The following is a 12688-nucleotide window of genomic DNA, read 5'->3' on the forward strand; positions in this document are numbered from 1 at the left end:
AGACTGAAACTACCTCCCCGGTGATAGGGCGATGCCTTATGCAAGTGAAAGGATATCTGAAACTCAAGATATTAATCTGCAAATCTCAAGTTATATACAGGTTGTAAATTCTTGAAGAACAGTTGTGAGTTCTCGAAGAATGGCCACTTGATCAACAGCAGCACTACTGAGCACCTGAATAATTGGATAATTCCTAACTGGAAGAGGACAGGAAGCATGAGAATTAGGATTTCAGTATTTATGGCCATATCCAGGTTAGAATTTACCCATCTTAGAAGATCTGAATGTTGCTTGGAAGCTCCAAGTATACAGGCTTGATTCTATTTAAACGTGTATCTTGAGTGAGGTAGAATCTGCTCCAACATCTGTCATATGATGACAAATGCTGCTGTATGTAGCTACAAGATCCAGACTTCAGCAAATGACTTTTGAATCTCACTGGACCTCTATCCCTAAGTCATTCAGTATAGTTATTAGCTCATTAAAATCCCATTTCACTTCTTTCCTTATAGTGCAAGTGCAATTCTAATATTGTCCTGTGCTCATAAGAACCTAATACAACCTAAAACTAACTACTCATTTACTGCATTCCCTCATCTGAAAAAATAATTCCATTAAGTACAAAGAGAGAAAGACTAAATATTAAAAAGTCCCATTTTCACAATGTTAGTATAAAAAGTTTTATTCTCTCTTGACAAATGCTGCTGCAATTTAAATCCTGACACATAGTAAACTACGAATTTAATTGTTTTCATTAACAAATTACTTTTTGCACAGAAAGCATCAAGGCTGTAATAAGAGGGCTCCTGACATAAATGTGACTAAGCAGCAGGAGTTAATTAAGTAGGACAATGAGTAAGCATTTATGGGTGTGATAGGAGACCCAGCTGATTTAATTGCTAGTCTAATTATCAATTACAGAATCAAGAAATGGCATGTAAGTGAAATATTCTATTTGTTGATAGTTTAATGATTTTTAGAGACCCAGAAGAGCAGTATTAATTGCTATTTTAGAACTACAGAAGAAGGGTTTTTTTCCTCTTACTCAAATAGAGATCCTTAATACTTCTAAAATGACTAATAAATGTCTATACAGTCTCTCATACTCAAATATTTAAAACCTTTGGATCCTTTGCTCTGTAAAAAAAAAAATAAATAAAAACCTAGCAAACCTCAAGCAATTAAGCATTCAAACACACTACCTATAAACCACTCAGTTGAGGTCAAAACCCTTCTGCATTTATTTTATAATAAGCATAGTAACTGTCCAATGGTGTGAAAAAGTCACATTAACTATTTACAGTGTGTTTACACAAGCCAGTTTCCAGACAAAAAGAAAGGGGTCAGGGAACTATTTAAACCCATAAGGGCAAGGAGCCAGTTGGCTACATTCACTGTTGAAATGTTTTACACAGCAATTGCAAGAAAATAAAAATTACCAAAAAATTGATGGAGAGCCAAAAATATTACTATATTGGAACACAGTGAACTTTTTACAAGCTGTAAATATTTTTGGGGTTCTTAAATATAACTCATAAAGTATGTTGAAGTCTTTCTCAGAACTTCTAATATTAGTGTATAGTTTGTAAAGAACAACATCCACCAGAAAAAAAGGATCAGAAAGACACTGTATGTCACAAGACCGATATTATTTCCCACTACAATTGCCAAAAGATAATTTTGGTGTGTATCAAGAGGACCCAGGAACTGGAGAGAGCAGCTTAAAAACCTGGGAAAGAGACACAAACACCCACCATAGCACATAGCAGTCTCTGAGCTCTGGACACGTTAACGTCCGACCGGGGTCAGGATAAAACAGCAGCATCCTTCGACCACTGTTCACATCCTTCACAGACGGTTAAAAATACTGCAAGTTCCTGGCTGTTGAACAACTCCCTTGCCCAGGTTTAATCTTAACACCTCGGTATCCAGAAAAGTGTCCAGCTGCTTGTTTTCTGCAAGGGGAGCCCGGCCAGTCGGCGCGTTACAGAGTTTTGGACACCTCTTCCTCTAAGTATGGCAAACTCCTCCAGTAGGGTAACAGCTTCTCACCAGCTTAGTCCAAACGTGCTTTTCTACTGAATAACATTTAAACAAACAAACAAAAAAATCAAAACAAAAAACACTCAAAAGACATCCCCAAAAAGTTACTGACGGCACCAAGCACGCTTCCTCTGGTTTCCTGAGGCACCTCAACGAGACTCAGAGCGGGCACGCTCAGCCTTTCACCTGCGGGACACAGCTATGGCGCGGCTCCGGGAGGGCTACTGGCCAGCGCGGGGGGCCACAGAAGGACAAAGTGGCCAAGAGGCGGCCGCCAGGGAACGCCATCGCCCGCGGGAGCGCGCGACAGCGCCAACGGCTACGGGCGCGCGCCGGCCCTTCCCGCCCTTCTGCAACCGCCGCGGCCGCAGCGCAGCAACGCCCGGGCCGCTGCCCGCCGGGGGCCATGGCGCGGCGCCGCGCCGACCCGCCGCAGGCCTGCAACTTCGTAGCGCGGGACAACTGCTGGTAACGGCCCCGGCCCTCCCCCGCGGCCCCGCCGGTGCGGTTCTCCGGCCGGCCCCTCCTGCCCGCCCCCCGCCCCGGGCGGCCTCCGGCGGCCGCAGGAATTTGTTACTGTGTTCGTAGCGAGTTTGACCTCCTCCGGTTCCTAACGTAAACGGAATTTGCAAGGAAGTGCGTTCGCACGTACCGTTTCATTTCTAACCCGTGGAAAATATTTCCCCGTTGCCGCCAAGCCAGGCATTGCTAACTCACACATGAGTGTGGTGGTTCGAGGTAACGGTCTGAAGATCCGTGCTGAAGTGCTGTGCCTCGTGCCATCGAGCTTGCGTGTTTGGGCTTTTTAACGAAGGCCTTCGACGTCATCTTGAATATTTCTCCGTTTCAGGAAAAATTACGTTGAAAGTGAACTAGAAGCTGCAAGAAGATGGTCTCATAAATGGGGATTCTTGAAGACACCCCGTGAGGAGGTAAAACTGAACGGTATAAAAGCAACACGTGAAATTTACTTGTTCGCAAATTTATCTCGACACAAAATTACGAGAGCACAGACAACTAGAAAAGTGACAAGTATGCTTTACTAAGCTAGGTTCCAAGATAAAAAGTGCACTGCTTTTAAGATAGATTCAAAGTCTCAGTTTTCCTCTGAATAAAATATGACAAGTAGTAATTTATATGCTACGCATGTTCTGATATATTTCTCTGGAGAAACATGACTCCCAATAGTGTTAACAAGTACTAGATGCACACTGACAGGAAAATATTTCCCCTTTGTCCATCCATATGGTAGTTTAATAATCTAGGGGAAAAGGTTCTAGCTAATTAAATTTTGTGTGGGGGAATTTAAAACAAATGAAAATATTTGGAGAGATGTCTGTTCTCAGAGATGTTTAGATATTAGAATATAGTAGCACATAATGTTACATTTGGAATCACAGTATTTCGTTGTTAAAGAACAGGATAGATGCAGCCCTTGAATAGTAATAAATGTACTTTCCATGGGGCTAGAAGTACTTAATCTGTTCTATGACTTTTTGGAAAATTCCTGTAGGCGTCCAGCTTAGCACCTTTGAAAACTTTGGTCTTCTAGGTTTCAACATCCATCCTTGATAATTATGGTCTGTCATGCATACCACCTTTGCACAGTACTAATCTACAGCCGAGAAGTGTACAAACTATGCATTGTTACTATTAGTGAACATGTGTATTTAGCATTTATTAATCTTTGTTTTGTGCTCATCTAATATGTAAGATATATTTCTAGCCCTTTTTGGACCAGTGATGTCATTAGGAGAGTTAGAATCACTCAGCAATATTTAGCTTTTCATCTGAAATTCAGAATTACATCACTTCCTGAAACAAAAACATCATTACAATAATTTCCAAAGCACTACAATAAGTAGACCTGTTTTAGATGGAAAGAACGGGGAGTTCAGATGCGACAATGTGGGGAATGATGTAGATACGAGCTATTACAGCGTATTTCAAAAGACAGAGAGTCCAATTTTTAATGTTGATGTTTTGGTTTCAGTTGATTGAAGATGAAAAGAAAGAAAATACAAAGCCTAAGATACAGCTTCCAGAACATCTGCAGGTTCGACCTGTGACACCTGTGGAAAAATACATTAAGGTTAGAAAATTAGATTTTAAAATTGCAATACAGCAATATCTGTCTTAAGAAACCACACAAGCTTTAAAAATTAGTTGTCTTGTAGAGGTGGGCCTTTAACTAAAGGTCAAAGTAAATTGTGTTTGCAACCCGAGGAATCCTTTAAAGGCATTCATTTAAGACAAGGAATTGCCCTTTGGATATGGTTGTTAGTTCACAGAGCTTTCCCTGCACATAATCATCTTTCTGTAAAGCACCTCCCCATGAACTCCCCTGTGACATCTAGTAGCAGAACAGCCAACTGCACAGCTTAGTATGTGAATGCTCACAGAGCCATTTATGACTGCTGACCATTCAATGCTCAAATATACATATACATACATCCCTGTCTTCAAGGCTTATCATAACATTAACTCTCAGTTTTAACTTGGCTAAGATGCAGTCATTCTTCTAGCTTTATTTAAGACAGTCTTGGTTTTGGCAGAGACAATGCCACTGTCTTCTTTAGTGGCATAAATTTGTAAGAAGCCAGTTCAATTGATAACTATTTGATTTTCTATTGTATGATTTATATTCACATATTCAGAGTTTAAAAGTTGTCAAACAGCTGGAAATAAGTGGAATGTGACTGATGGTTAAACTTATAAATAATCAATCAATCACCAAGGAATATGATAAGTATACAGGCAGCTAACTCAGTGACAGTGAGAGAGAAACATACTCACACAAGGGGAAGCAGAATATGCTAACTGAAAGGAAAGTTAGTCCACTTAGAAAAGATTAAGGAAACAAAAGAGATTGGAAATTCCTACTTGCTGAACTAGCTTTCTTTCAAAGGATTCCAAGGATGGGGAGATAAGATGAGGACATAGTAAAAGCTTTTACTGAGATGAAATTGAAGCAAAAATTAAGAGCTAGTGCTGAGTGTGGCAGAGAAATTAAATGGCAGCGTTTCTGCCATTAGTGCTGCTTGTTCTTCAGTTTTGTCTCAAGCCTACAATTTCAGTCAAGTTTACCTCTGCTCCAGCACAGTGAGGGTGTACGTGTGTTAAAAAATCATGCAGTCAGTTATCAGCTGCTAAAGTAGCATGCGTAGCCTGGTGCATACTGAAACAGGGATCATAGTTTCAATTTCACTTCAGAATCTTTATTTGCTACAGAAGATAAGGGTTAGCTGTGATTTAGGTCCCCCTTTACATATTCAGAGTGAAGTTTCTTAAGTCCTTATTCAGAACTATGTGTCTTTGCACATTTACCTTCATGGCAACAGTCACCATATTTTCTCTCTAGGTTAGATTAATAATTGCTTCTTCATAGTCCCTTCCCCTAGATCGTAAGTGGGACATGATCTCCTTCATTATCCTGCTCAGTGGGTGGCACTTTTGGCCATAAAAATTATCTTTTCAGAGGAACTGCTCCACCTAAATATCATAAACATTTTCTAATCTTGGCCAAAGAACAAAGTGAAGCAACTCTGGCAAGAGAACTGAAACATTGTTCTCTTGCTGTGTATTTCTCTAGTAAGTCCCCAGATGCTAAAATGATATAATGTGCCCAATTGAGATGATTCAGCCAAAGTAAGCACAGCAGTGAACAGAGGCTGTTGGCTTTTGTTTAGTTTCCTTTTTAGCTAGATTAGTTGCAGATTAACTTGATGCTTACCCATCTTTTAAAGTAGAAAGAAGGTGGGATGAATAAGTAGTCTTTGCCAAAAGCCAGCTTGCTCAGTAATATCTTTAGCATTTGGCCACAAAACTATTATTCCATAGCTGTATTGCTACCAAATACATTACGGAAAGTATAAAATGCTGTTTCTCCTCTTTAGAGAAGTTAGCTAGTTTTAAACATTATTATTATTCTGTAAGGAAAAACGCTAAAGCTGAAGATAAAATTCTTCTCCTAACAATGTAAAGCAAGTAACACCCTTAGAAAGGTACTGAACAAACCTTTTTTTAAAAAAAATCTGTGCTAACATATGCTAACATACTGCACAATAACTTTGCTTTTTGAATTCCTGTTACACATACCAATCTAGACACTAAAAGACTTTTTTTTTTTAGAAGAGTGGTCAATAAAAGTTAGTTACTTCATTGGGATTTGGCCATTTTACTTCTCTTTCCCTATGCCTTGCTATAGAATGAGACCTAATTATTCTAATGAGTTTTTAAATTATAAACTGTCCTGAATTATAAATCCAACTTGCATGCAACTGGACTATCTTTTGAAGTTGTCAGTTCCTTCCATTAATGTCGGGGCTGGGGGGAGGGGGGGAAGGGCGGGAAGAGAGAAAAAAAGTGTGTCTGTGTATCTGTTCAGAATATTAATAAGTCAGATTGCATTTAAAAACAATATTTTTGATAAGTTCTCATTTCCATCTACACTAAAGCACAAAAGAGGATGTTGCATGACAGAAATTACAATCAAAAACCTTTTAATCTTTTTACTTTTATTCTAGGTGCTTCCATCGCCTCCAGTACCTAAGACTACACAGGGATTTATTGGCTGGCGATCAGCTGTTCCAGGGTTGGAACTTGAACATGGTTTTCAAATCCAAAGCTGCAAAGGTACCTTTTTTAAGGATTTGAAGTGGCCATGTGAGCCGTCTGACTGACAGTCAGAAATAACAGGCACATGGATCTATTAGCATTCCTAAGTTAACATTCTGTAGTGGACTACTGGACTACTAAACCTTTATGCTTTAAAAACAATTTGTGTAAAGATCCACAATCATTTTGGTAAAGTGCAAACATTTTAATCTACTGTTTTAGTTGCTACTGATTTTTTGAAATTTATGACATTCAAACTGTTAACACTGCTTCAAGTTTACTTAGAAGTAACAATGAATAAACTCATATAAAGATCACAGAGCAGATACTACTCTTATTAGCAAGACTATGATTTTAAAATATTTATTTTAAATATTTTAAGTCTTTAAAAAAGTCTTTAAAAAACTTGCTTTGTAATGACAGAACACATATTTATAGTTTCCCCATGAAAGCCTCCATTCAGACTCAGTTTCACAGCAGCTTTTTCAAACGTAACTACAGACTGCCATGTTCCTAACAATCCCACCCTGCTGCTCATTCCCAATTCATCACTTACCAGTATTGGAATCTGTGTTTAGAATTAGTTTTCAATTCACAGTCTGAACTGGCTCACTATTGAGTTGTCAAATGCCTGTGCTAGCACAAAAACAACTCTTGTACAGAAAGGGGATGAGAAGAGGCAGAGAAGAGTAGCAGACATTACTTAAATTGGCTCAAGCTGCCATGGAATTGCATTCTTACATTTGGAAAGAAGCTTTCCTCATTAAAAAAACAAAACGGAAACAAACAAATAAAAACACCTGCAGAAAAGATAATTATCAGGCTTCATCATAGTGTGTCCACTGCAACTTGAAAAAAACAGCCAAATGATAAGTATAGTTAAGTCATAATTATTATATACATTGTCTTTTATGTTGTGCATGCTTTACAGGTAGTTACACACATAATTGGGTAGTTCCCAGCACAGCTGCTTTATTGGTATAAATAAAGCATGCAAAGGCCAGTTAGCAAAATGAAGTCACTTTCAAAAATCAAGTTTGGTATCAAAACAGTTTTTTTTTTTCAATTAGTTGATCAGAATGCAAATGTGTTACAAAGTATTCATGTTGCTTCAGTTTTGTTTATACCAATATTTATATTACCCAGGACTGGTGAAAGACTCAGAAACAACAAGGGATTGCACTGGAAATTACTAGTGTAGCTACCTTAGTGCTATGGAGTTCAGTCTTGCACTTCATTACCTACCTGAAGATTTGCCAGGACTTTTGGAAACTCAGAAGGAGACTCATTTAGTTGTAGAAACTATTTGCAGGATATAGTTCTAGTTGGCTAAGATGTTTAAACTGGAAGATTGTTTAAACAAATAACAGCCTCCAAGAAGTCAACACAGGCAGCTCCTTGTAACTCTTTATTACTTCAAGAGGAAAGACTTTCCTCTTTAATCCTGCTGCAAGATCTCCTTTGTACGCTGCAGCTATCAATATCTACTTCTTGAGTCAGCAGTAAGTTTTTGGCTTTCATAGCAGTAGGTCAGCAGCTAGTGTTTGTTCTTTCCTTCTTCCCAAGAAATGACTCACAATGATCAACATCCCACCTTTTTTTTTTTTTTACATCCGGTTCCAAATGCCCACAAAATAATAATATTTTACTTTTTCCATAATCTTTACAAGTAATAGAGAAGTGACTCATATCCTTTGGAAAGATTACCCAAGAATGAGAATACATAGCAGAAGTAACTTCAGACACATTACTTAAAAAACAGAACAAAGAATACCTTGGAATCAGACTCTAGAAATTTAAGCTAAATTTCAGTTTAGCTGCTAACTATAACATGTGTAAACTCTTCTTTGAACAAGCAAGATAATTGTAAGAGCAATATTTTAAATCAGTGTGCTTTCTTGTCATTGCTAGGTTTGTATCTCTCTTTATTTTAAACCAGGGTTCTTCAGTTTGTTTTAAGCTCATGTATAGATCCTCTTATTCTTGTCTGATTTATATAAACAGGTACAGTAAAGGTTAATATGTAATTTAGTAGCAACAAAATTACATTAATTCAGGTGAAATGAAAGGAGAGCTTCAAGGCCACTTTTTTTTAAAAAATGTTATATTAAAGAACCAAGGCTGGCACCTAATATCCAGTAGATGTTTGTATGAAGTGAAATCCAAAGCCATATGAGTCACGGTTTGATTTTGAAAACCAAAATAAACTCTTTGTCCAGCATCTACAGTTGGACAATTCTGAATCTTATTCCCAACGTCTGAATATTAACTCTGTACTAACAATACATTTTTTTTATTATACTGTCCACCCTTTAATAAGGTACCTTTACTTCAGGAGATACTTTGATACAGCCTAATTTGGGATGTGTAAGGAGTATTATCTAAAATTCAAACTAATTCCTCTAGCATAAATCTGTCAGTTGCTAATTGATCCGTGTATTTGAGGTTTTGGGGCTCAAGAATATGTGAAACCATAATCCTGACTATTCTTTTCCTAACACTTTTAGTTTGACCTTTTATGCCTGCAAAAATTGTGTAGCAGTTGTGGATTTGCAGTGGACAGTGCCCAGTCAACTGCCCCAATTGTGAATCCAAAAGGCCACTACAGAATTATTAAATCATCTTGTAATGTTTCAAACCTGGCATTTAATTTGTGGAAATTAACCTATTTATTGGAGCCAAGTTGGGCACATAAATGTCACTGCACACCATAAAATATCACACCATCTCCAACATCAGGACAGTGTTAGTAAACTTAGTGCACACACTGGGGAAATGCTTCAAAAGAAAATTAAATCACTTCAAAAATGCAGCAGAAGTCAAGACAATTTTAATTCTATATAAAAGTCTTAGACCTGTGCTTCCGTGCAAATCAGACCAGAATGGGATGTTTCTAAACATATATAAGAAGTTAGGTAGTTTATCTTTAACCAGAATTTGAAAACAAGATGCAAGTGTATTTAGATGTCTTCTATGCTTCAATTTAAATTTCATTTCGTGTAGTCTTTTGTAAACCTTTTGTGGGTCTAAGGTTTACGTTAGCAAAGTAGCATGCATGTCAGTTCCTCCTTAGTTGACTAAAATTTTTCAGAAAACTGAAGCCATCTAGTCTTTTAACTGTTGTTTTCAGATAAAGTAGTTCTTTAGTAACAGGCCCATTTTAAAGAGGAACTATGGATGATGCTTTCAGAATTGCATATGCAAAAATTTTACTGTATTTGATACACAGTCACCATGGCAAGACAGGAAAATAGATCAGCCATACCTCTTTGCCCCCATGGATATGTGCCTGCATATACTTTCGTGAGTGTGTGATGAAATAACAGTAGAGGCTTTAATGACAGTTTTATTTAAGCTGAAGAACTATGAAATCAGAATTATCTTTCTCACAAGCACTGGCTTTATAAACAACAAAATTGGGTGACAAAAACCTGGTGTGTTTTCCTTCACAGTGTGTTCTTTTCTGTGCTATTAGAATGGGCACAGAACTGGCACTTGCTATTTATAATTTCATTAATATAAGATATTTTACAGGGAGCTCAGAATTGGAAGATTATTATTTATTTAAAGTGCATTTTGTATCAGAGAATAAAGATTTTTGATTAGATGATAGTGAAATGGTGATTCCGAAAAAGTAGCACTACTCGACCTGTAGTCGCCACACAAGTGTTGCTATACATTTTGAAAGAAGCAAAATTAAAAGCAACCACAGCATGTGCATAGCCAGTAGATCTAGGTGCTGTAAAAGGTGCCCTCTTGGATAAAAATCTAATCACGGTTCTGCATGAGACATTTCTACAAAGTTACATACTGTGACTATCCCAATGGATACCCACTGGGGTCCTAAGTTTGTGCAAAAATTGCTGTCTCCAGTTCCTGCTATTGGCTGCTCTGTCAGCCTGAAGTAACTTTAATTCCGAGGTTGTTTGCCTTACAAAACAGAGGAGGTGGTAGATTTTTTTCTTTTCAGAGACCTAAGGCTCCCTGTTCACACACGATTTCCCTCTTTAGTGAAGGATTCTTTGTAGTTTCTTCCACACTCTACAAAGTACCAAAGCGACAAACACTAGTTGAAGATGGTCATTGGCAACCAGACTAGAAGCCTCTACTCCCATGTGACGCCCAGCCCAGGTCACTTCTTGCATTAGGTTCCTGAGTGTGTTGTATTTAGTCCCCCTTCAAACCATGTCCGTGTAGCAAGACAGATAAGGCTCACTCACAGACTATTGCCTTCTTCCTGACTCCTGTGGTTTTCACATCCCATCAAGTTGTTTTTTAACTAGTTGAAAGCATGTCAAACCATTTCATAGGACCACAGTATAATAAATTTAACCATACTGAAAAAAATGATACTGTTGTGCTGTGCAACTGATCAGGTTGCCAGTGAAGAAAACATTGCCCCTTCTGTTTGCTCTATCATACATGGAAAAGACCAGCAGTATTGAGAAATAAATTCAAAACAAACCCAGAAACTTTGTGAAAATAACTAATCTCATTCGTATTGCACCAGTGAAACAAAACACTGGAAAGGGTGGTTATTTTCGTCAGATGAATTGGAGATAATTTTGACCTTAGGGTTTCGGGCCACTCACAAGCATCTCAAGACTTGCTCTGTTACACAGAGAACAGGCCAAAGAGATTAAAAGAATTATCTTTCCTGTATGCCTCAGTGGTGTACTTATTTCCGTAAGGGTTTCCAACTGAAAATTCTCTGAAATAACCTGAAGAGTGCCACAGGGCAGCTTTTCATCTCAGTGCAGAAAGATGCAGTGTTGCCACCTTTGAAATAAGACACACTTACCAGTCTGAGCACTAGGTTTTACAGGCTCTGACAGAGTATGAGATGCCTAAAACCATCCCAGGATGGTGGTAAACCACTGGGCATCTAGTACAAGGCTTGCAGAGAAACCGGAAGTTGTGTTCATGAGATGTGTTCTGAAGCATCTGCATTTTCCTTTGCACTATCCATGAACTGACATGGCTTCAGATGGCCACCACGCAAGGCTGTAGCTTATGGACAGCATCTCAGCATTTAGGGAGGCAGTTCACCAGATGTTCAGAGAAGAAGAATGAGATGAGGTCAGACCATCTGATAAGTATAAAAGTAAACATAGCAGGTTAATTTAATTCCTTATCATTTAAGCAAATGCAGCTATATTTACTGTAACATGCAAAATTCTGGCTGAACACGAGGCAACGTATTCTTCAGAACAACATCATTTCAGAAAGTGGTAAAGCAGGTTAGCAATAAGCATCATTATGTCTGATCCCCAGTGTAAGATTTTTCCAGCCTTTAATGCTTTAGTTGTTCTTAAATCAGTACATTGACTTCAAAAGTAATGTTACACAGCCTTAGTAAACCTTCTAAAAGTACAAAAAATTCACTGTGTGTTTAGCAACAACAGCACAGGAAATTATAGATCAAAGGCTGGTTGTTACTTCTTGGTGCTTTTTTTTTTTTCTTTCTTAAAAGACGACAGCATATGAAAAATCTGAGGTTAGAATAAGCACGCTTCCTACTCTTTAGAAATGCATAATAGAGGTTACATTTTATGGAAGAGATGTGCTAGGTACATTATAGTACAATACATTAAAATATCTTTTTTGGAGAGTATCTCTGAGGATAATTACCTGTCAGATCTTTTATATAATTTAAGTTTATTACTCCTGACTTGTGTCAGTAACAAAAAGCTCAGGCTTTCAAGGATAGCTAAGAAAAAGGTAATCATGTTTCACGCAAGAGTGGTGCATTTCTTTTTTCATTTCAGTAAATATTAAGTTCTTAATTTCCCGGTACAAACTAAGAAAATTCTGTCCAAGTTTTTGCTTTATTTCTCGACAATTTAAAATGATTCATAATAAATAAATTTCAAACACTAGGTTTACTTTTAAAAATAATCAGGATAAAGATATTGCATGGTAAAGGTGCAAGCTGATGCTGCCACAGACAAAGGGCTAAAATGGAAAATAATTAGAAATTCCTTTCACTCCTGCTTTCCTATGTCACTGTGAGACCCAGAAGACAGCA

At 37.9% G+C, this 12688-nt stretch overlaps 1 protein-coding gene across 1 annotated transcript; it reads left to right on the forward strand.

The window, feature by feature from the left end:
- Window positions 1-2449: 2449 nt before the first annotated feature.
- On the forward strand, window positions 2450-6725 carry CIMIP1 (ciliary microtubule inner protein 1). The gene is made up of 4 exons (XM_086623082.1): window positions 2450-2511; window positions 2894-2975; window positions 4037-4135; window positions 6570-6725. Exons 1-4 carry the CDS (start codon window positions 2450-2452, stop codon window positions 6723-6725), a joined length of 399 nt encoding a protein of 132 aa, XP_086479208.1.
- Window positions 6726-12688: the final 5963 nt, after the last annotated feature.

Source organism: Tauraco erythrolophus, chromosome 18 (genome assembly GCF_009769465.1).
Source record: "Tauraco erythrolophus isolate bTauEry1 chromosome 18, bTauEry1.pri, whole genome shotgun sequence".
Lineage (NCBI taxonomy): Eukaryota > Metazoa > Chordata > Aves > Musophagiformes > Musophagidae > Tauraco > Tauraco erythrolophus.

Bases quoted from the DNA above. Each gene is read 5' to 3' on its own strand.
- CIMIP1 (XM_086623082.1), top strand. From the start codon at position 2,450: ATGGCGCGGCGCCGCGCCGACCCGCCGCAGGCCTGCAACTTCGTAGCG. The intron at 2,976-4,036 runs GTAAAACTGAAC...TTTTGGTTTCAG, and splicing joins TGAAGACACCCCGTGAGGAG to TTGATTGAAGATGAAAAGAA. The intron at 4,136-6,569 runs GTTAGAAAATTA...CTTTTATTCTAG, and splicing joins CTGTGGAAAAATACATTAAG to GTGCTTCCATCGCCTCCAGT.